Source organism: Balearica regulorum, chromosome 1, assembly GCF_011004875.1.
Source record: "Balearica regulorum gibbericeps isolate bBalReg1 chromosome 1, bBalReg1.pri, whole genome shotgun sequence".
Classification (NCBI taxonomy): domain Eukaryota; kingdom Metazoa; phylum Chordata; class Aves; order Gruiformes; family Gruidae; genus Balearica; species Balearica regulorum.
The window spans coordinates 48,169,085-48,193,239 of NC_046184.1; the positions used below are offsets into that span (position 1 = coordinate 48,169,085).

General features: G+C 35.2%; 2 protein-coding genes across 12 annotated transcripts in view; one reads left to right on the forward strand and one right to left on the reverse strand.

The window, feature by feature from the left end:
- CEP290 (centrosomal protein 290) overlaps positions 1-20,688 on the reverse strand; it is a 119,431-nt gene extending 98,743 nt beyond the window's left edge. For 2 of the 3 annotated variants that reach the window (XM_075748051.1, XM_075748071.1), the window contains exons 1-23: positions 20,377-20,688; positions 18,150-18,297; positions 17,408-17,528; positions 17,190-17,267; positions 16,414-16,483; positions 16,131-16,177; positions 15,674-15,817; positions 15,415-15,468; positions 14,294-14,446; positions 13,742-13,924; positions 13,292-13,381; positions 13,095-13,217; positions 11,125-11,248; positions 10,409-10,581; positions 9,736-9,898; positions 8,949-9,049; positions 8,769-8,856; positions 8,183-8,295; positions 5,091-5,175; positions 3,572-3,714; positions 2,841-3,005; positions 1,705-1,854; positions 565-680 (exon numbers count right to left, since the gene is read on the reverse strand). In XM_075748051.1, coding sequence (XP_075604166.1) covers positions 565-680; positions 1,705-1,854; positions 2,841-3,005; positions 3,572-3,714; positions 5,091-5,175; positions 8,183-8,295; positions 8,769-8,856; positions 8,949-9,049; positions 9,736-9,898; positions 10,409-10,581; positions 11,125-11,248; positions 13,095-13,217; positions 13,292-13,381; positions 13,742-13,924; positions 14,294-14,446; positions 15,415-15,468; positions 15,674-15,817; positions 16,131-16,177; positions 16,414-16,483; positions 17,190-17,267; positions 17,408-17,509 — 2,465 coding nt within the window. In that variant the 5' untranslated portion in view covers positions 17,510-17,528; positions 18,150-18,297; positions 20,377-20,688. The remainder of the gene's footprint in view (positions 1-564; positions 681-1,704; positions 1,855-2,840; positions 3,006-3,571; positions 3,715-5,090; positions 5,176-8,182; positions 8,296-8,768; positions 8,857-8,948; positions 9,050-9,735; positions 9,899-10,408; positions 10,582-11,124; positions 11,249-13,094; positions 13,218-13,291; positions 13,382-13,741; positions 13,925-14,293; positions 14,447-15,414; positions 15,469-15,673; positions 15,818-16,130; positions 16,178-16,413; positions 16,484-17,189; positions 17,268-17,407; positions 17,529-18,149; positions 18,298-20,376) is intronic. The other variant, XM_075748061.1, reaches the window with a different exon arrangement.
- A 33-nt stretch (positions 20,689-20,721) lies between these two features.
- Positions 20,722-24,155, forward strand: part of TMTC3 (transmembrane O-mannosyltransferase targeting cadherins 3) — a 34,080-nt gene continuing 30,646 nt past the window's right edge. For 2 of the 9 annotated variants that reach the window (XM_075748136.1, XM_075748104.1), the window contains exon 1: positions 20,746-20,851. The gene's annotated coding sequence lies outside the window, so the exon portion shown is untranslated. Of the gene's footprint in view, positions 20,852-21,240; positions 21,259-24,031; positions 24,110-24,155 lie in introns of those variants that run through there. The other 7 variants (XM_075748095.1, XM_075748117.1, XM_075748085.1 and 4 more) reach the window with 7 other exon arrangements.

Sequence of the window (24,155 nt, forward strand, 5' to 3'; positions counted from 1 at the left end):
CTAAAAGTCTGTTAATTGAAGAACCCAAAATCATCAGATTTATCCCTATGCTTCTAAGTGATAATTTTTTTTGACCATAAGAATAATTTTATAGAAATTAGATTCAATGAAGCATATAAAGGAACTAAGAGTCTGAAAGTGAACCAACTCTGAAGTCTTGACAATATGAAATATTGAAACAGAGATCTCTGTATTTGGATACAGGTTTCTTTTTTCTCCCCTCAGAAAAACTGTTAGGACCCATACTTGAAAGCAAAAGAAAATGAGATTGTACGAGTCCATAATACCAGGTTCTAAGAAAAATACAAGATATTGGATGTAGAAAGCACAATTCAATCTTCATTATAAAGTATGCAATATGAAAAGAGTCCAGCAGAAAATGTTTTTGTCAGAGTTTTCTGAATCTTTACAGGACTAAAGAAAATATATGGAGTCCACATCCAACAGCAGCAGCATTTATTACATTAACCAAAGAACTACTTCAACAGAGCAGCAAATCTTGTATTCAAAATTATTAAACATTTAGATAGTTGAACTTTCGTAATTCAGAAAAGAGAACAATACCTTTGATATTCTTTATACAGCAAGCCTTGTTGATGACGAATTACTGCAAATTTTCGCTTGTAGTCCTCTACTGCATCTTCTAGTTGTTTAAGTAACTGTTCTTTATTTTCCAGTTCCTAATAATTATTTTCCAAATAAAAATATTGAAGTGATTAATATAGGCTTTAAACATGAAAGGATCAATCAAAATGCCAGTTCTCCCTTGCATCTTTTATGATAGATGCTTCTGTCATAAACTGTGTGAACTGCAGATATGAAATGTGTCTTTTCCTTAGAAGCAACAGATGGAAAAAAGTCCAATAATCTTTAGCATTTATATTAATAGGTGTGAAATAGTGCATAATTGCACTGTGGATTACAGCCCTCAAAGTTCAAAACACCATGACACGTTGCTAGCCCACAAAGAATACTAATTGAACATCTAACTGGAAAACGATGATTTCTTCTCACGTTCCCAAATACTGTTCTACTTTATAATCATATACAGTTGAAAAATATTCTCTAATCAACAAAAGTAAAGTGAAGAAAGACAGAAAAAAATAATTTAATAATAATAAAAAGGTAAGTTCTTTTTACTCCAATTCTCAAAGAATCGATTCTTCTTTATATGCTTGTCTGCTATGCATCCCATGGAAATCACTGGCTTTGGTTTCAATGTATTTATGCCTCTTTACAAATGTTGATATATTTTTGACAAATAATGGAATGGAAATTCATATGGTAAATAAATAGAGACCTTTGCTGCATAGAGAAAAACTGTTCAGAGTAGGATTTGCACATGCAGACCCAGGTGTGGAATCCAGACAGCAGTATAGAGAGAATTTCTCATAGAAAGAGTGCAACTGCGGAAGTAGAAGGAAGAGTGGGCAAATATTTAGATCAAAATTCAGATTTAAACAAAAAAAAAATCTGAATTGTTGTCGAAAACTTAATTATTAGCTTCCAGGTTTAAAACACAGCAAAATACTTAGAGCTTAAAAAAAACCAACAAAAAAACCAGCCCACAGAGTTTACTGGATGTCAGAACTTCAAAATAGTTTTGGAGAGTTCTCCCATGTCCATACATGGCATCATACTAGATTTTGGAGGAATTAGCTATATGGTACAAATATTCTTGATATCAAGGAGTAAATAAGTTACCTGTAAAAGGTGTATTAAATATTCATTCAAAGAATTAATCACATTAACACTGGAAGGAACCATTCCTTCTGGAAGATTCACTGTTCGGAAGACAGTATTGGCACCTTCTGAATGACGTAATAAGCAAATTTCATTTTTCAGTTGTGCAATCTAAAGAAAAGAAACAAAAACATAAAGAAGTAGCTCTTGCTATTCAATTAAAAAAAAAAATCACTAATGGAAATATATTGTTTTCCTGTGCTACATCAGTTGTTATTAACAACCTAATTCACTTCCACTTATATTCTAATGCATTCAAACACTCTTTAAATTAACCTTTTAAAAAATGCTGTGATTCCCTAAGTCATTAAATGCATATCTTAAGCCAAATTTATCAAATGACTCCAACAATCAGGGCAGCTTCACATATCTGAGGATTCACCACAGGTTTATTCCAAATGGTTTAAAACACAGTGCATTTCTATTCCATTTAAAAAGATGAAATTTTGGATAGAATTACTGCAGTGGTTATTTGATGGTTTATTCCAAACAAATCTTTGCCTTTTCGTTTAACATCTTAAAAGCTCTCTGGTTCTCTACTCTAACAGTACATAAATCACTCTTCTAAAATATTAGTTACTAGCAAATCTTTTTGCATCACTAAAGCTGTTCTAAAAGGCAAATTTTAATTTGGCTTCTTGTAAGCTAATATTCCATTCCTCATTCCTGACCTGGAAGAAGCACTCCTCAGAACCAACTGTAAAACTTAAAACAAGATACAGGATTTTAGAGAACAATTCATCATTTTAGAACACTTAATCTGTTACTCATAAATAACAAATGCAAGACTACTACTGGCTTTTTGAAGAAAGAAATCTGCGAGGTTTTTTGGGCACAGCTCTCACCAAAAGATAGGCATGCTTCGTGTTCAACATGATAGGGTATTTGAATGATAAAGTAACATTATAGAAAAGTAAGACTTGAACTTAAAATGGACAAATTGGTAGACCCAATACATAAATTTAATTAAGATTTGTATAATTACACTGTTCACATAGACTAAATTGAGCATCTTATACATTGTGTGGTTTTGTTCTAAATTATCAGAGCAGCCATTTTTCAAGTACAAAATAAATTGTATAAAATAAATTGTATACCTTTTCATTTGCATTTGCCAGCTGACTAGAGAAATTTGTTGCCTCCTTCTGAGTCTCTTTCAGTTCCTGTCTTAATTCTTCATTTCGTCCTGTAAGCTGGTCAACCTGAGCTTTCAAGTGCACACTAGCATCAAAGATTCCTTCTGAATTCTTTGATTCCATTGCCTAATGCAGTGAACATTTAACAAAACAGAAAAAAGTGCAGAAAAGGTTTTTTTCTTTCATAATAAAATGCAGGCCTCAAGTTTAGACTACAAGAAATTAGCAAAAAGCATGAAAATTTAACATTTTAAATCTACTGATCAGTTTCCTGATGCTGTATTTGCCATAGACTGTTTACATTTCAATGGTTAAATTTTCCTGTAAAAAACCTAACTTCTTTGGTAAGATGTTTGAATAAAGAACTTTTCTTAAACATATCCTGCAGGTTCCATAGAGATAACAGACATGCAAATAAACTTCTACCTAAGCTTTATGACTGGGACAATAAACTTGCCAAAGACAGTTTTATACTATCTGACTGAAGATTTTTTTTTTTTAATTTTTATTGGCAATTTCTTGTAGTTGTATATTTTTAATTTGCATTTTTAAAGACATATCAAACTACGTACTCATAACTAAGGAAGCATATGTATAAGGAAGCTATTATTTAATTATACAACTCAATAATTGAGGGGAAAAAAGGCTATAAATCCTATAAAGCTAAATAATACTTTAGAAAGAAAGCTTACATTAACTAAACGATCCAGGCTAGGGATTATTAAGGCTGTTTCTCCTCCCTTCCCACTAGGATCCTTCTGCATTTCCTTGACAGCTTGCAATATTTCTTTCATTCCTTGTTCAAGTTGTTTATTCTCTTCTGATAATTCTTTTACTGTAATATAAATTGTAAATGTGTCTAAAAGCACTTAAAAAATGAGTTAAGGTTTCCTAGGACATTTCATCATAATACTTGTTGATTTGACATATAAAAAGCATGTTCATATTACATACAGACATAACCAGTTAGGAAGTTAAAAGCAGAGCTGCTAGGAACATCCTGAGAGCGTATTTTGCTGGAGAAATACCAACAAAACAATAATGAAATGCTTCATAGGAACACATTTGACTTATTTGAACCTCCCAGTCTTAAATGTCTCCTGCCACTTTTTTCACTTCGTTAGTATAGCCTGTCTGACTGGCTTTCATAAATCCAGAAATGTGGCTATCTTGGAAGGGTTTGGGTGTAACAATGAAGTATATAGGAATTGCCTGAATTCCTGCTGCAGACTGAGAAAAAAGAACATTTAAATTATTTGACCATAATAAGGAGTCTCAAGACATACAGTTTTCCTGCCACCATTAGTCTCTCAGTGGAATTCCAGAGTTTCCAGCACAGAGCAAGAAGTCTGGAAACTTTAAAAAAAACCAACAAACCTGTCAGGACATTCTCTGATCTTAACAATATGGCTAACTGTCCTGAAAATCCAGGAGTGAACTGGAAAATTTGGAGCAGTTTGAGCAGTTTCACCAAGTCTATTTTGAAAAGTCAAGAAGAATTTTTAGAATTCGCATTGTCTGCAAAAAAATTAAGATTCCCATCTATAGAAATTAGCATTATTTTTATTTCTGAGTTTGCAAGCAGTCCACTTCAGCTAACATACATATATATGTAAGCAACAAGTGGGTTTAATTCCCCAACACTTCCTTGGAGCCAGGAAAGCACTATAATTACACAAGTAAATTGTATAATTATTATAATTGGGATCACTCACAGACTTAAAGCCCTTATTGGGTCTGATTCAGGAAGGAAAAACATGAGAGATCCTATTTTAACGTATATAGTATGAATAAACTATGTTTCATGTACTATCACTAATTTAAGTTTAAAATTAGCAACACTCTGTGTATTTATACACACACAAAGATATACACTAATAGAAACATAAAATTTTAATAAAAATCATTAATGAGAATTCAAAGAAATTCCAATTCAATAAATGCCATTTATATTCATTGTTTTGTAATCATTGTGTTCACACCTGGACTAGTTCACAACCATGATTTCCACAGTTGAGAAGTATACCAGAATAATTGTATAATAACCTTCTATGTACACAACTAATTCAATCATTATGAAACCACATTTAAAACAGAAACTGTAAAGACAGGTATTTGTGGTCATAACCACAAAACCAGAACAACTAAATAAGCAAATTATCTGCAGGTACCTGATAATATTCCCTCATTTTAAAACAGGTTGCAACTTACGTTTAGATCGAAATTTGGCTATTACAGTCCTGTTCTTCTCCAAATCTCTCTCTCTCACACTTAATTCATTGGCAAGATACTCATTCTAAAGAAAAGAACAAAGAAGACTCAAAACCTGTCATGTAGGAATTTTAGTATTAGAATTTTCTTTAAGACTCTGTGGTTAAATAAGAATAAAGGCTTGAAAATACTGCTAATCCATATATATCCAACAGTGAAACTACATAGTATGTAAACCAAAATGAGGTGTTATACAGAAGGCAGCAATCAAAGAAATAGCCTCATCTTCACAGCAACAAAATTATCAGGAAAAGAATACTTAAACCATGAATAAACTTTATATAAATATTTATCCTGGGGTTTTTTGTTGGTTTTGTTTTAAATCTTGTACTACCTGCACTGCCTGGCTTCTGCATCTTTCAAGATTTAATTCTGTATAATTATTTAGCATACTCTTGATCAACAAACCTCTGGATACCTGCTCATTCTAAAAAGGCCGTAACAGTAAGTTATTAGTATAGGATTCTATCTCCACTTATATACAAAAAATTGTATTTCCAAGATTTATCTTCCAAAATATAAAAAACCCATTTCTTTTCTACTGAAAATGCAATTAATAGGCATTATTCATTCCACAGCTTGGCTAACACGGTATTTTAAGAGAAATCACAAAAGTAAAGTATACTCCTGTAGCATGGAAAAAAATGTTGTATAATTGAAAAAAGCCTGATGTATAAGACTTATACTTTCCATTGATCAATTACATAGCTCAATGGGTTCAACACAAATGTTGTCAGTTCCAGACATTTCAGCTAAAGACAAGAAAGATCTATTTGCTTATCTTATACATTGTAACCATGATGTTTCCCTATCATATTCTTAGATGGTTTCTCCCAGACAAAAAATATACAGATTCTAATTTTAGCAATCTAATGTTCTAGTCCCGGCCTTTTTTTCAAATTTGGAGCATGCCTTCATGAAAATTTCCCAGTACACATATGAATCTCCTGCCTGAAATGCAATGGCAACAGAGATGGATTCACTGGAAGAATTAGACAAGATATATCCCATATAACGCTGTTTGGGTAAACATGTATTCTTGGCTCATGCAGCAGCTGGAACAGTCTGCTATACAGATCAGAAGTCTGTGAGACTCTGAGAGATTGGCTGGATCCATGCCCCAAACATATTTCTAGTAACCAAAGCAATGTCCTCCACTATACAGAAAACCAACATCAGGTACCAATTTAGGAAGTTACCAGTGAATAATTTTTTGTAAATCAACTCGTTCTTTCACTGATTATAAAAAATCTGCAAAAACCCTTTTGAGAACCTAAAAGATTTTATCATTAGAGATAATTTTAATAAATAATGGAATTTGTCATTGGAGATCTTTTTTTCTGAAAACAGATACACATTGTCTTTGTCAGTTGGCAGGGAAATGAATAAAAGGATAGAAGAACCACCTCAGGAACTTCTTAGGTGTTTCCCAGAAGGAAAGGCCTTTCTCATTCCAAAAGTCTAACTTTACACCATCTATTCTCTCTGGAAGCAGGAGACCTCCTCTAGACAAATAACATCTACATCTTTTAACAGAAATCTTCATCTTCTATCCTTCATACCAAAGGACTGATTCAGTATATTACACTCGTAAAATACCATGTGTATTTCTCTGTATTTATTTAAAAAATTTTTTAAAAATAATCCTCAAACTATGTTGTTTAAAATACAGTTGCAACAATTGATTTGTATGAGATGCAAGGCTGTATGCACTAATAAGAAAAGTGATGAGTACTTTATTTACATAGACATTTGTACAGTCTTAGAATAAAAACTTCTCTCTTTGTACCCATCTATCTGCATGTGCACAGGTGTTGTGTAAACTTTTTCCACTGACAGAATATATGCCTACATTTTTCAGTCCTATGTCAACAAATAAACTGCAAATTAATAACTTGACATTTTTTTTACTAGAAGAAAAAATGCCCAATTCTATTAGAACTATCCTATAGCTTTAATTAATAAAGATGAAAGTAAACTAACACATCTTTATTATTTGAATTTATCTTCTAAATAACTGCAATAAACATATACATAGTATAAAGGTGTCTCACTTGTGATCTAAGAGGGGCTAATTCTCTCCTCAATTGCTCTATGAGATTTTCAATAGGATCTACCTGACCTGAGTGTTCTGATTGCCCATTTTCAAGTCCACTTTCCAAAGTTTTTACTTGCAACAATTCTGATAAGTATTTCTTTCCTTCTCTGTCTTCCTGAAAGGAAGTTAAATCAGAAAGCTTTACTTGCAAATAGTCTTGCTTCTTCAATATCATTATTGGTGTTTTGTGCATTACTGGCTTTCCAAGAGCAGATGCAAAAGGAATCAGAGAGTTTTTGCTGAGAGATAGTCCTGGGTGAAAATTTTCCTGACCTGTTTGGTCTGAATTAGAAGTTACGGACACTTGATTCTGAAAAGATGGTTTGTTTCTGTAATTTCGGTTATTTACCTCTGAGGTCTGACACGCTGACAAGCAGAAAACGAACTTGCATAGTCTGATTTTAAGTCTTTTGACATCTCTCTGTTGTCTGTATAATCTGTTATCCCTGATGTCTGTGTAAATTGTAGCTCTGGTGATACAAAAAGCTCTTTTATACTAACAGCTTCAGAATTACAGTTGTCATTAACTAGATGCCACTCTGTCACATGTTTTGAACCTAAATGAACCGAAGAAGTATTTCTATTTTTTTTCCAAGTGATCTAAATTCTCAAGGATGTCAGAAGTTCTTCTAGGTAGATTTCCCACAGCCTTACTGTTTTCAGCTATATCTTTCTCTGACTTCAGAAGTCTAACTGGTGCTTCTCTATTTACATGTGTGTTTCTCCCTTCCATGTTACACAAGCTGCTAGCCTATATTCACAAAAAATATAGAATATTCATTAGTCTTCTAAAATATTACAAATTATTGTTTTAATTTTTAAAAGCAGTTAATAAAAGCACCTAGAGTAATATTTGAACATTTACAAAATAACATTATTTTTATTTTGAAAGAGAAATATAATAAATGTTTATGAATCTGTTTTACGAACCTACCTTTGCTTTTAGTTCAGCAATATCATGTCTGTTCAAGAAATCCAACTTCCTCTTATGCATTCCCTTCTCTTCAGAAAAGCTATCAGTTATCTGCATATCATCAGCATCCAGTCCTAATTGCCAGTAAACATACAAGTAATAAATTATTATCAATTTTTAATTGGTCTCCAACTAAGGGGATATATTTCATTTAGTATGTCTGAGTTCTAGTTTTCTACCTGCAAAGTAAGGAGCTGTATAACTTTCCATCTGAGCACATTATGCTTCCCTGGTTAACACAGAATTGAAATTTTAACATTTTTGAAAGACATACATTATACAGATTTACCGAAAATCGTGGCGAGATCATCCTGCGTCTAAGAATTGCAAGCCAATGACACTATTCTCAGTGACGCATTTCTAGCCATTGTAAGTCGAAAAGCTACTCGGCTGTAAGACCATGGAAATGTAAAACCTCTTCCTACATTCAATGAAATGCGTTTAGCCTTGTAATGTAAACAAATGAGTAAATATTACATAGCTATATTAATAAGTATAGACACTATGTTTTTGAAATAACAGTTTATAATAGAAAAAAAATTCCCACCTATTGTTGCAACTCTTCTTCCTTTCTCCTGAGCCAACCTACGAACCTGTTTTTTCAGTTCAATCCTTTCCTCTTCAAGTCTTTCAATCTGCATATTGTTATTCACAGATCAGTATTTCATTTTGTTCAAATACATTTTTATTATGTAGGACTTACACAAAGATAGGATTTATCACTTGCCTCTTGCAAAAGAATCTGGTTTTCAACTCTATATTGCTGCTTCTTCAGTGCTTTGCTGTTTCTGAATTCATTTAAGTCAATCATTGTCTTTGGCTCAAGACCTAAAACACAGTATATGCTGTATAATTATTTGTTAAGCAGGAACATTAATGTTAGCAATCATTAGAATGCAGTTAATTTAAATCAGAACATAACTAGTCAAATAGAATTAAAAAATTAAAATATGTTGATAGTTGAATATATATATTTCTATATATGTACACACATTTTATGCTCCATGTAGTAACACCAGAAGAAAGCATAATTTTACTGCATTACTCAAAAACCAAAATGCAATAAAATGCCACCTAAAATTAACTATATTTACGTTTAGCATCTTCTATGTAAAAATAAGCCTGTCCAAAGTTTTCTCTATGTTTTCCAATCTAGCATTACAACTTCAGTATGTTATGGTTTCCAAATACCATATTATGAAATTAATTAAGCAGTGTACAGTCAAAGAGGAATCAAAACCAAAAAAGCACAACAAAATCTATTCTCCTTCACTCAAAGCAACCTGTAAGCCAAGTTTAGTCATGTACATTCATGTTCAGTCACATTAATGCAGTTTGTCCTAAATAACAAATATTAGCAGAATATACAAAATATTTGCAGAATATGCAAATATTAGCAGAATATACAAAATTATTTCCAAGTAGTTACTTGGTATAATAAAAGATTTCCATGATATAATGTTATTTCAATTCTTACACAATACATAATTGAAAACATAATGGATATAGCATACCTAATCGCTCTCGGAGTTCTTCATTTTCATCAAGAAAATCATTTATTTTAAGTTCAAGTTTATTGACTTCCTTAACTAATGTTTCAATCTCATGATCTCGTATTTTGATTTGATTTTTTAAATCTTTTATTTCAGCAACAGCCTCTTCCAAACCATATATCCCCTGTAAAAACCCAAATGGAAAGTAAAACCAACCAACAGAAGATGTAAGAAAATTAATGATGAATCTGAGTTTCATCATTACACAGATAAGAAAAAAATGTTTTCCAACCTGTGTCACTCTTCCGCACTATGTTTAGGGAAAAAAGTTACTGAATAAAAACGAGATCCTACAAATTTGTCTTTTGACTACAGAGGAGTCTCTGTATATTTCAAAATTGAGTCCTCTTACTACATGATCCTTCAAAGAATCATATCTTGAGTGCTCAATTACTGTTCAATGGACTTCAGAAGTCCATATGAATATGTTAAAACCGACAACTTGTAAAAAATAAGTATGGCTAACAAACTGCATACAGTCAATGACCACTAAATGTTGTTTGAGGAGAGGAGAGGATGTCAGAAGTAATTAATTTAATTTCTAATTAGAACACAGTCAATAAAAAAATAGAAGGACAAAATGATCTCCTAAAAATATGATGAAATACCCTGCCCACTCTGACAAACTGTTTACCATTTCATAGTCTCTCATTCGTTTCAGAGCCTCAACGAGCTCTTTGTCCTTTTCTCTAGCATCTGCTTCTGCTAATTCCACTGATTTCTCAGCCTCCTTAGTTCTCTCTTCTAGCACTTTTAACTTTTCTTGCATATCGCCAATACGATTCTGCTGAGCAAGAGATGAGTGACCTGGAAAGAAAAACCTTGATCTGTTTACAGTTCAACTACGAATTCTTGCTATCAGCCATTAAGCAAGACAGAAACACTTCAGATGATGTTATGAAGGAGATCTTGATTTTCTGCTCTTTTTAATTAATTGCAAAAGACTACATATGAGAGCTTTTTTTTTTTTCCTAATTGTTCATTCAAACAATATTTATAAGAAGTAAGTGTGCATAAGGGACATCAGAATTTATTTGTAATTGCACGCTACTTCTCATTTGCAATTCTGGACAAAGCTGAGACCTTACATGTTATGCTGTAACCTTTACAGACCACGTACAGTTTTATTAGGCACTGTAATACCTATAAAACCCACTGGACTACTGTGAATAAATTTAAACTCTTCACGATTGTTTTATAAATGGAATTAAACAAGAAAATTAGAGAATAATATTACTCAAATACTGCAAATATTTTTTTTCTGTATTTCTAGAGAATAAAGAATGCACAGTAAATTTGTGGGTTTTTATTTTCCTTTCCATAGATATTAAAATAAAATGGTCATGTTACCTTTATCTTTTTGGAGATCATTTTTTAATTCCTCAATAACAAATGCATTTTGTTCCATTTCTTTGGTATACTGTTCAACTTGCTCAGTAAGCAATCTTATCTGAGCATCTCGCTCTTGCACACCCTACACACACCAAAAAGAGAAACTCCATTAAAGAATTTTTCTTTACTGACAGGCAAGCTACCAATACAGACCACCACAAAGTAAATGAAGAAATTAAAAGTAGCTAATACAAAACAATTTCTAGAACATCAAATATACTATACTTACAACATAGAGTTCAGATATTATCTAGAAGTTGGGTATATAAAGGCAAAGCAGGAAAAATAAAAGAAAGAGTAAAAATAAAGCATTCAAATGCACACAAAAAATAAAAGCAGTATTTTAGTACATCAGTTTTAAATGGAACAGTTCTCTAAGAGTTAGCCAATGTATGATGAAAAGTTTCAGACAATACAGATTTTTTACAGCTTCCTCAAACAATTGCCAGTGGAAACCAAGAGATAAAAGTTCAAGATTGGGAGGACTAACAATCCATCATACATGACACCTGTATTGCAGACTGCCTTTCAGTAAGTCATCCAACTTTTAAAAATCCATGTTACACCTTGTTTTGCATGCATATACATCTATAAGTACACAGAGACTCTGAAAGTGACTTCTATTTATATTATACTATTTTCTGCACTTATACATGAACTTTAGAAATATCACAGAGAGCTTAATGCTATTTTTTCTGTGATAAATGAAAAATGAAGACAAAGATTAAAAAAGAGACTTGGAAAAAAGTTACAGAAAGAAATTATAATGTAAAAATCTCAAGAGTTGCCAACCTTACTTTACACTAATGTTACGAAAAACAAAAGCTCAGACTTTCTTAGAGGACAAATATAACCACATTTCAAAGCTAAAGAGTTAGCAAAGTTGAAAGGAGCTAAACATAACCCTTTAGAATGTAAACATACACCGAATCATAACATGCTCAGTCCATTTTCAGTGCAACAACTTGATTTAATTCTAAAGTATCTGCTTTAAAAATATGCTTATTTCAACAAAACTGTTCAAAATGTCATGTTAATGACAGTCATCCATAAAAGCAACCTCTACAGCCATCTAGTCAACTAAAACCAAACTCTTCAACTGCTTATCAGAGTTACTTTCAGCTGCCTTCCTCTTCTGATCATCAAAGGCTGATTTGTACTTAAGGTTTTTTCCTCCTGAGAAGTTATCTGTTCCTAGTTTTGAAAGACTGCATAAATATATCTCACCATACTGCTCAGTCTACAAGGCCCCAATATGTAACACAAATGTGATGACATTATTTATTTAAAAAACTTGAAGCAAGGCAGAAAATCATCCTGGTATCATACAGTATGCTCTCCATAATGTATATTTCAGGGTTCCTAATGGGCTGTGTTATGTATTTTTTTATTCTTTTTACGTTTTTCAAGAAAGTGAGGAAATTCAAAATTATAAAGAACTATGCAATTTTGCATGAATATGAGATACTTAATTTCAGCTAGCTCTATCATGGGCTGAACCACAGACTTAATAGTATGGTATCAGGTGACAGAAAGGAATGGAAAATTAAATGCCAGGTAAGACTCTTCCTTTAACTAACAAACTTAGAGGACAGAAACTACGCTACAATTAAAAAACCATTAAATTATGGAAGCTTAGATGTTAAAGCAATCACTCTGCCAATAGTCAGAAGACATAACTAGGAAAGTAACAGAACCAGCTACCAAGAGCTCTGTTCACACACGCAGAGCAAGAGAAAAGTTTCCTTTGTGCATTGTCTATTCAGCTAACTTTGTACTGGAATGAATCAACTTGCCTCATATTTCTCAAATGTACATAATACATATTGTGGTATTTGCAAACTATGAAAGACTAAATAATTATTTGGTCACTAGCATATTTAGTGAATGGTAATTTCTATGTGGGTAATTTCTCACATAGACTGTACCTGCTGAAGGGCCAGTATACTGTTTCTGTCTACATCAAGTTGGGCCATTTTCATTTTCTCTTTCAAGTTAAACAACATTTGCTGACACTGTAGGAGTTCATCATCTTTTGAAGATAAGATTTTCTGAAAAGAAGATAAAATATCATCAGGACACTTGAAACAATCCCTAAAAATAATAAAAAAATATTAAAAAGTACCTTCCATTCCTCAACTTTTGCATTTACAGCTGCCATGAGTGGATCGTCTTCCTCATTCTTTGCTTTCAGCTGGTCTGCAAGCTCCTGAACCTAGAAATGCCATTTGGATGAACATCATATCACAAAAATGTTTTGCTTAACAAATGTATATGTCCAAACACACTACATCATGCACATACAATTTAACAGATTAGCATTACAGCAGCAAGGGAAGGTCATGACTCTTAAGAACAGAGTATGACTAACATTTTGCACAAAAAAAACCTTGTGATCTGCAGTCAAGTTTTAAAATTTGCACCAAATTTAAAGATCACACTACTTTTAGAGAGTGTTATTTCAGCAGAGCGTGTGTTTTTAACTGGATATGTTGAATGTTTTTTAATTTAAGCTAAAAGACAAAAATAGTATAAACTTAAAAAAATACATTCAATAACATGAGTCAGTTCTTACTTGAAATTTGTACTGTTCTTTCTCTTTTCTTAACTGATCCATAACAATATCAGATTGTTGCACAATTAGTTTCATTTTGTTGTATTCATCAGTCATCTTCTCCATTTCTTGCACTGATTCCTCAAGATTCTTCCTCATCTCTTGGTTTTGAATGTCTAACTTCTCGTTAGCTTCAGTCAAATTCTGCAAAATTAAAGAAAAACTTGCTTTTAAAAAGTGCACACCTTAACACCTTAATAAGCACTAACTGACAGCTACCTTAAATGTCAGACTTGAAAGTCTTACATGAAATTAGCACACAAGACAGTATTTCACCTCTAGATCATCAATTTCCACAAATCCTAACAGCAAATAAAAGACACATCTCCCATTGCCAGTAACTTCATTACCTCTGACAGATTCACAGAGGCAGAGTATATGCATCACAGAACCCAACTGCATTATGAATTCCCTTACTCCACATGACTTGATCTGTAAATTGACATAGCTTTGTGAAAAACACTATTGTCAGTAAGAGTCTAATAAATACTCAATAGCATGCAAAGGTTTTACCTGAATTTCATCCAAATACTGGACAAGCTCAAAGTTCTTTTTGGACAACTGTGATCTGTAATCAGAATCCTCTCCTCTTCGTAATAGAATTGCTTCTTTTTGAGAATCTATTTGCCTCTGATAGTCAACTACATCCTGACGCAATTGTTCATTCTGCACAGAAAGCAAGCCAAACTTAAACCTATTTCGAAGAGTTGAAGATAAAGCAGTTGTTTTTCTAGTAAGCTAACATAAAGAGGTAAGACAGTCCAAATCTATCTAAATTCCTACAGTCTGCTTTGAAAAAACTGAGAAGCCTCACCTTTTTCTTTATGCGTTTTTTCTTCAGATTAAAAAGGAGAGAACAAGATCATGAGAACGACGCATGAAAAATATTAGAAATTATCTTTGCTTTAGGAAGACTCAACAGGAATCAACACAGAGACAAAATAAAATAGTTTTCTATATACCTGTGCATGCATGTACATATATACACACACATGTAAAAAGGCATTTTGATGAATGATTCTCAAGGTTCCCCCCCCAGGACATTAATTTAACTTTGGCTGTCTGTTTTATTCTCTCAGGGGCCAAGATTACAGGTATTAAATGCTATAAAACATGCTTCCCCCCCCCGCCCTAAAAATAGCTAGAAAAAAATGTTTCAAGAGAATGATTTAAAAAAAAATTCCAGTAATAAAGAATGTTAACTCTACCTTTGCATTTATTATTATATTAACTTTTGACTTGTTATAATTTTATTTCAGACAATCTTAGCAAAAGCAGCAAGCATAAACCAAATGCTGTCTAATATCTACCAAATCTATTTGTCAGTAGTATTTAAGAAAAACACTAAAAATTCAAAACACAAAATCCAGACAAAATTAATACACAGTAGGACTATGCAAATTCAAATGTAGACACCTCCTGACCTCCATTAACTAAATTTCATTGGAGCAGACATATCATATATTTGCTAAATGTGATTAAAATTCCATATACTCTTTGTACCAGTAACGAGGAAATGTTCTAAAACAGAATTAAACATCATGCCACACCAACGATTATAAATACAGAAAGTTAATAATATATTTATAAATAAAGTTAAAAATACAGTAAATCGGTAATAATTCCTTACTAACCTCTCTCCTTAATTTGATGTTTTCATTTTCAGCATCTTCATTTCGAAGAGCAAGCTAGAACAAGACGGAAAACCTTTATTATGTAGCACTAACACCACAAACTACGAAAACAAAGAACTCCAGAAACAAAACAGAAAACAAAAGTACAGTGGTCCTATTTCATCAGTGTTTTTTTAATTTCAGAGGTTCTTTTCAGAACATCCACTTTTGAAAAGATGTGCCAGACCTGCTTTTAGAAGTGTCAAGCTGAAGTCCTTACCTGTTCATTCACTTTCTTCTCTTTTTCCAATTCTTTTTCTAGATCTGCTAACTGTCTCTCTTTTTGTTCTAATTGTTTTTCCAGTTGGTGGATCTCATCACGCAAAAACCGAGTATCACGACCACCAGCAGATCTTTGTGCCATCTTAAGAGCATTAAAATAACATTATAAATATAGCACAGTTCTTCAAAATAGAAAGAACTAAAAAAACAAAGCAGATGCTAAGAGTAACATTCCTAATGTTCAGAAAAAGCAACAGGAAGGGCTCACTAGCTTCTTTCAACAAAATCCAGAGATCTCTAAAAATAAATGGGATTTATTCAAGCCAATAAAAAGTACTAGCTAAAATGTAGGGCTATTACATCGCTTTACCAGATTAAAATACTAGCCTAAAAAAACTCGTTAAAAAAACCCCAACAAAGAGCAATCTATAAACTGAAAACTTTTTAAAACATACCTCTAATTCATTTTGAAGTTTCATCACCTTTGTTTTAAATTGATTTTCTGTTAAAATAGAACAGATACAGTGAATTATTCAACAAGCTAAAAAGTACATAAAACAATGGTTAAACTTAGTCTTTAAATAGCTGGCTTCACTCAAGTGATTGACTTGAGAGTAGTTGGTAGTTTATTCACTTCCCTGAACTCAAAAAAAACCAAACAAAAAACCCCCACAAAAAAACCCTGAAAAAATACCTGTAACAAATCCTTCAGGAACAGCATAAAAAAGGCTCACTTACCACATCTGGCTTGCTCTTCCCCAGCTTTTTCGACTTCTTCTAGTGCCAGCTCTACCTCTTGAGTTTTCATCTGGAAAAAAATGTACAGTAAGCAAAGAAGAAATATTTACCGCTAACATAAATTAAAAGATTGTTCCATAGACCTCATGTTTAAAATGATGAAAACATTTACAAAAGAACATAGCACCACTCCCATTTCTTGACAAGAAGTTCAGATTGTTGAAATATCTTCTTTAGTAATTTATTCTACAGGGCTATGTAAACATTCAAAAGCATATTAGTGAGAATTAAAAACACTAAAAAAGTCTCTCTAAAACCAATGTGCTAACCCATGCTGCTGTTATTTCTTCCTTTCAGTACATTTATGAGTAAATTCAAGAAAGGATGATAGATTTATAGGATCAGTTTTAGGACAGCTGTATTCATTCATGTGACTTTTATTTACTCTAAACCATCAACCTACCACAAAAACTTCTACTGAAGTTAAAATCATTACCAATAACTTACAATATCTAACCAATTTTTTGAGATATTTGTTTGTATTTTCCATCTATAAAACTAAGGTTCCTTAACTATATAACCATGTTAATACTATTCACTTCCCACTGCTACATGCTATAACCCCAACAGCTACAAGAAGAAATTCTTAGGAGTAACCAGTGTGTTCAATGCAAGAAAAAAAAAAAAAAAAAAAGAGAAAGTAATGATGCTTTCAGTTAAACAAAAAAAACCCAAATGTATCTGTAGAGTTGTAAAAAGTGAGGATTAATGCAAACCTTCATTAGTGACTGAGTAATTTTAAAAAGGTGTATCAGTTGTTCCAGAGTTTCAGTTTTTAAGTCTTTGCCATCAACCTACAAAAAGAGACAACAGGGCTTATATACAAATATCAATGAAATCTACAAAGTAAACCCTTTATTTAAGTGAAAGAGCAGAGAAAGTTTAGGCAAGAATGCATACCAAACCCCTTATATTCTGTTTTCCCCTTGAGTACCTTGGATATGTTCTCCAGCAATCTGTCCGCTAGTTCCTCTTGATGAGGCAGAGCATCTGGATCAACTTTCATAAGCTTCTTCCAATCTAAAATGGGTGCCATATTGAATTTATGATTTTTCCTGGAACAAAAATTAAAATAATAATTATCAGAAATATCAGTGCCAATCAATTTTATGTCAAATGATTTAAAGGAGCCTGGCCACTGAACCACACAAGATGATTCTAGTAACTGTATTGATTTCATAACACTTATTAACATCGTGTTCACATTTTGGTCTACAGCAACCAAGGAGATTATAGTAAACCCAATTTTTCTCTAAGTTAAAAATTACATCATGCATACTCAATGAATTTGTGACACTAACAGTGAAGATCAAGACACATGCGAAACCTCTATTGTAACTTTAATATCCTTCTTTTCCTCCCCACCTCTCAATGCGGTATTTTTATGTTCATGAACAAACACAACTGGATGCCCTTTAAAACAGCCCTTGTAGGATAAACATCTCCTTACAGTCACAAAATCATTATTTCTAATATTTAAGACCCAACCAACACCTGCTTTAGTTTGATACTATGAGCATCCATTTCCTGACATTAATTTCTAAGATATTGAGCTCTTGTATTAAATACCCTTTTCTTTTGATTAGAATACTTGAATTGATAAAGGACAGTAAACAATCTGGAAACCGAGAAAAATCTGATCAGAAATTGGTGCAAAGTTTTGTTCTACTGCTTACCTACTGATTGCTGTGGGCCACAGTGACTTCTCACATACCTGAAAGTCAATGCAGTATCTGAAAAGGCAGAAGGGATTGGAGGTCTTGGATTATTCTATTCTCTGGAGCTGTCTCTAGCCTTTATTATCAATATTTCCAAAATTAGATTCTCTCAAGATTAAACAAAAGAACATTTTTTTAAATCAGCTTATTGCCCTAAATTATGAATATGGTATAAATGGTTAAAAAAATTAAGAAAGAAATAAAAATAACTGGTTTAATAATAAAAAACCCTTTTTATTAATAAAAAACTAATGATATAGCAGGGATATATATTTTATAGAAAAAAATCAAGCTCGATTAATAAATGTAACAATGCTTTATGCTGAGTATGATATTTTGAGATCTGTTCCATCGTGCACCCTGTTCATCATTCAGCAGTTTAAAGACTCAACAAGTGAAACTTCCTTCCTTAATGAAAGGCTGAACTGGTTTTACTTTCCTCCCAAAAATGTCTAAGCAGTCTGAAAGAAGAGCTGTAAGACTTTGAAATCCAGTTGAATGCTTAAGGGAGGATAAAAGTCAACCTTTCCTCATCTTTATAGAATATATGAACTACTTGAGAGCTTCCCTGTATTTACCATTTCTTCAGTGTTTGCTAAATGTTTTAGAAAACATGCATTCCATATAATCCATGACTTCATAATCATGACATCATATATACATTTTTGCTTTTCTGTTTTGTTGTAGATGGCAAAGGAAAATACAAGAAAATCACCTGCAGGTGTATACTGATCTTGGCACTCCTACTTCAGTTAATTGAATACTACTTGATTTCGTTAACATACTTGTTTAAGTGTTATTTTTTAAAAAAACATATTTTCTTAAACATTAAGATGTAAGAATTATGGGTATGAAATGCCCAAGAATCAAAACTATTCTGAAAGCAAATACACAACCTGATTACTGCCAATCTTTTCCTACCTTCCATCTTTCAAATTGCTTTTTCTCTTAACTTATAAAATAACGTCTTAAGAAAATATCAGTCCTAAAATTTGATCTAAAAGGAGAGCTATCGCTATATAAAATAATCCAACTTGTTGGGAGACCAGCTATAGTAAGGTGTGGGGGGCACAACCTAAGCATATAGCATGTTCCACGGTATGTACATACTAAAGCACAATAAGAGAGAACTTATTTAATTGAGGAATTTTTCATCATAAAATTTAGCTGATCCCTTGCCCTCAACTAGAACCTGTGCTTTTAATTGACAGATGACCTGTGTGGTGAGACACTGAGATCATGACTCTACAAAAAGCGTGACATAGATGTGCATTTGACATTAGTTATCACAAGATTTTCTTGACTTACTCAAGGAATCAAACATACATAAAATAGCCAGATGTTACAAAGCTCAGCAAGGGCAGATAGAAAAGGAGTTCTGGTGGGCATGTTTAAGTACTGTCACAGCAACAATAATGTCCTGTGCTGCCTACAGGAAACCACGTAAAGAGACACCTAAGCTACCTTGCAGATACCTTATCATCACAGTGAAGTTAAGCTCCAGCAGGAATAGCTGCTCTTTTTGCATAAGTGTTTAATGTTTAGCACAGAGTTGCATATACTTGAGCAAGATGGAATAGCAAGCAGCAGCACAGTCATGCAGGAGATGTGCTCTGCTAACTCCACATTAGTTTACCAGGACTGACCTTGTTTAAGCTACTTCTGATTTTCAAATGACGTTACCCAGACTAGCTCTCATCCGCTAGGTCTGCAGAGCACTACATCTTAACTACAAAGCCACAACAAAATGGGATCTTGTGCAGCGTTCCTATTTTCTCCCCATTTGTATATCCCAGCCCCAGGAACGATACAGTGACAGCCCACGATCCCTCCAGGGTGCTGCTGAGAGACAATTCTGCCTCCGTTTCATCTGACTGCTGAATTAACAAATTGCCTTATTTTGCGTCCACCTTCATCGCGGGGCACTGCTGAGGCATCAGCCGAGAGCAGACACAGCGGGCTGTGAACTCCTCCGGGCACCGCGCTGCGACCATGCCCGAGCCCGGACGCTCCTGCCTGGCACCCCCGGGCCCGCCCCGCCCCCGGCCTGGCTGCCGGCTCTCCGCGGGGGTCCCGGGGGAGCGCGGGCCGCCCCGGCCGGCGGCAGAGCGCAGCGGCTTTGGCCTCCTTCCTCAGAGCAGCGCCGTGCCCACTCGCGGCCGCCTCCCCCGCCCCTTGACCTCACCGCTTCCCGAGGACGGCGGTGGCGGGCGCTGCTAGGCGACGCCATCAAACACTCCCGCCAGCTCCGCTCCCGGGGACTCGGATACTCGCGGGCGCGGGGAAAAGTCAACGCCCCCGCGGCAAGACAGGCCGCACGGTGCCGGTCGGGCGCTCCCAATCCCGAGGTACAGCTCGGCCACACAGCGGGGGGACGGGCGCGGCAGAGCGCAGCCCCGCTCGGACGAACCGTTTCACCAAGCAGCGGCGCCGGGCCGCAATATCGCGCCGCTGGCAACGGACTGCGTGTCCCAGCGTGCCGCGCGGCTCCCGGCATGCCTCGGGGCCGGCCGTGCTGGGGGCGGCTTCCCGACAGCCTGTGCTGGCCGGAGGGGGGTGGCGGGGGAGGTGTTGCGCTCATGCGCCGTGTCTGGCGACGGCGGAGCGAGCTGTGGGCGGCGGCGCCGGTAGGGGTGAAGTCGCTTCCTCTGCGGCCTCAGGTAGGGCGGGTGGCGGTGGGCTGTCGGCTGTTCGCTGTTCCCCCACAGACGGGATTTGGGGGGCGGGAGGGTTCAGTCCGGTGTAGCTGCTGCCCGCGGTAGTTTTCTGCGGCAGCGGGTGGTCCTCTTCCCCCGGTCGGGCCTCATCCCTGAGCCTTCCGCGCCTGCTGAGCGCCGGGTTGCGGTGCGGCCTCGGTCCCTGGGCACGCTTCCGTGCCGCTTGAGCGAGGCGCAGGCCGGCGCCCTGGCTCGGCCGGCTCCCTCCCTCAGGCTTCCTGGCGGCGGCCGCTTGTCCGCCCCCCTCCGCCCCCTGCACTGGCACTACGGTTCCTGCCTTGCCCCGGGGCTGCGGGCAACGCGCTCTTTCCTGAGTGACCGGCTGGCTGGAGGGCTGCAGCATTGTCCAGGTATGTCGTGGTCGGGAAGAGAGCTGGCAGAGCAGTACAGGAAAGGATCACGTCTATGGACTACTCGGATCTATTGAGTACCGGTGGCCAGTGAGGGAGTCTTAGCGTAGGTAGTGGTCTGATGGCCCAAAAAGTTTGGGATCCTGTGTTTTAGCTAAATGGGTTTGAACACATCTTTTAAAATAATAAACCCCAAAACCCAGCAATTATTTGAGACGTGTCTGTATCTTTATTCATTCAACTGCTGTGGAGAGCTGAAAAGGATTTTTTTTTTTTTTTTTTTGGTTCTTAATGGAAAGAGAAAGCTGATTTAATGTCATCTTTGGACTTTTGCCTTTTTCTGGATTATTAATTTTCTTCTTTGCTATCTCTTGATTAGCGTTGATATTTAATGAAGGCTGACAAGACACAAGGTGCTTGGCACTCCTTATAGTTATGTAACTTGTTCCAGTCATGGCATAATTTAATTCTTGATTGAAAGTGAAGGCTTTTATACCTCAGCCAGAGATTGGTTAATTACAGCTCTATATTGGGTAAGAAAAGCAAATGGTGTAGTTAGGGAAGGGAAAGAGACCTGATTATATTTCATGAATAGGAAATGTTACTGAAAATAAAATTCATTATGTTTAAGTGTAAAACAGTTTCTTAGCAGGAGGAACTCTTATAGGTGGAGCAGGTGATACACAGAGAATGTGTATCACAGAGAATGCTGCCTTGCTACAAGATGAGCTTTCAGGAAATGGATCCACCTGTGATACAGAAAATAAAATAATACATAAATGTTAGGATCCTTCTGAATAGGAACTCTTTATTAGTCCTGTACATCAGGTTAACAAGCTCTTAAGGCCAGTATAGCTATTTAATGTGCTTCAGCATTTTTTGAGTGTTGTTCTATTACAGAATCAATAGAAAGTACACCCTTACACATGCAGTGAAACCACATCTAGGTTATAATTGTGTAGTGCAGCTAGTAAAGAAAATTGATGCAGAACTAAAAGAGATTTTGAGATGGGCATGAAAACTTCCAAAAGTGAAAAAAGAGTGAAAAGAATTGAAATATTAACCCCGCACAAAAGGAAAAAAAGGTATAAAACACAGAATGACTTAGAGCAAGTGATTTAGTTTTTCTTCTGTGTCATATCTAATTGCGTGACAAACTTTGTATAAGTGAATCTTCTTTTAGTGGGAATACATGCTTGTAGTTCTGGAGCCAAAAAACAGTTTAGCTCCATAGTACACAGCTTGACCTACCCTGCTGGAAGAGTTAGGCATCCATGTTAAACAAGAACTTTTAATAACAGTATGCCACTTCAAAGACCTGATACAAAAACTGCAATATGAAAGACCTCATGGAATATTATTAAAAATACCACAAGAAGTCATATACTGTCCAAGCATACTAAATAAGGACATGCATAACAGAGTCTAAAGGCTGTCTTTGCAGCTTATGCCACCCATGTAGCTTTTGTTCGTTTATTCTTTGGATTTAACAAACATGCCGTTTCTGCTGTTGTGTTTCTAGAACACTGAAAGTGTTCATCAGCTTTATTTTAGAGACACTATTTTTTGCATCAGTGTTCTATGAGGAAATAAATAATGTTTTATCTAGTTTTTCTAAATATAAAAGGTATTATTTTGTTGCTGTTTGAATGTAGAAAACAAACAAAAACCCCCTAAGGGTTTGACTTTGAAATGTGAAATCCAGTTAATAATTTTTAGCTATAAAATACTTTAAAATACAAACCATACCTCTGTGGTTTGTATTTCAACTGATTGTTGCACCCGTTGCATTGAACAAATTGAAGCCAAACCAGTATCTTCATCTCACCCATTTCTAATTTGTTTTATGTTTTGATCCTTGTTTGTACCAGCGTACCCTAAAATGTCCTGAGTGTTAGTTCAGCTGCTTGATTGCCCCCTGGGAAATCTTTCCTCTGGCCTGTAATGCGTGTTCTGACTCCATGTCAGAGCTACCATTCCTAATCTGTTTGATCCTTCAAAACTGTATGAAGAGAAGGCTGGGGGCCATTGCCTTGTTGGGGAATGAAAAGTACTTCGGATTAGTCTTATTCCTTTTGATCTTGTAGTATTTGCAGCGGAAGGTTGCCACAATAAAACTTCTCTTGTTTTATTCGTTCTGCTCTGGGATCTCAGCAAGGTGAAAGGGGAATCCAGGCATGTTTTGCATTCTTACCTCTCCCATCATCCCAAATACTGCTTGCCTTCTATATGAGATTCAAGCACAATCATTTAAATCTCAGTTGCACATCTAAGTTGTGTCATACTGGAGTTGTACCTTGGAGTGACATTTTTAATACAAGATAAATTTAAAGGCTATGTTGGAAAGGGACAACAGAAACAAAATTATGATCTCTTTCTGTCATTAACACTCATATCAAGTCAGCAGAAAGAATATTCAAGTTAGCCAAAAATAAAAATATGAAAGGGTAGAAAGTAGGCAAAGCAGAGCCTCAGAAGCTGAATTAAAATGCCATTTTTAAGTGACTGTTCTGCTGGGTTTGGTAACCCATTGTATCTGTGCTGATACTCAACGTCTCGGCCACCAGCTTTTGGATTAACTTGTGGCTCACCTGTTTAAAAATAAATCTAGGAGTGGTTTTAACAGTTCTTTGTTCTCTTCCACCTTTGAGAATCTGACAGTTTTCTGTGTGAACTGTAAATATTTTAAATAGTTCTGCACCTTCAGTGGTTATCAATGTACATGCCTACAGAGTAAAAGAGATGCACGATAATTTTTTTTTTTTTTTGGCAGCTCCTTTGCATATGTCTATTTCTTCTCTGTCTTTAGAACTCCAAACAGCGGAGTGGGAAGCCTACATTTTATGATTAGGTACATGCATAAATGCTTATTAGTTTGTTTTCAAAGCTTTTCAAGA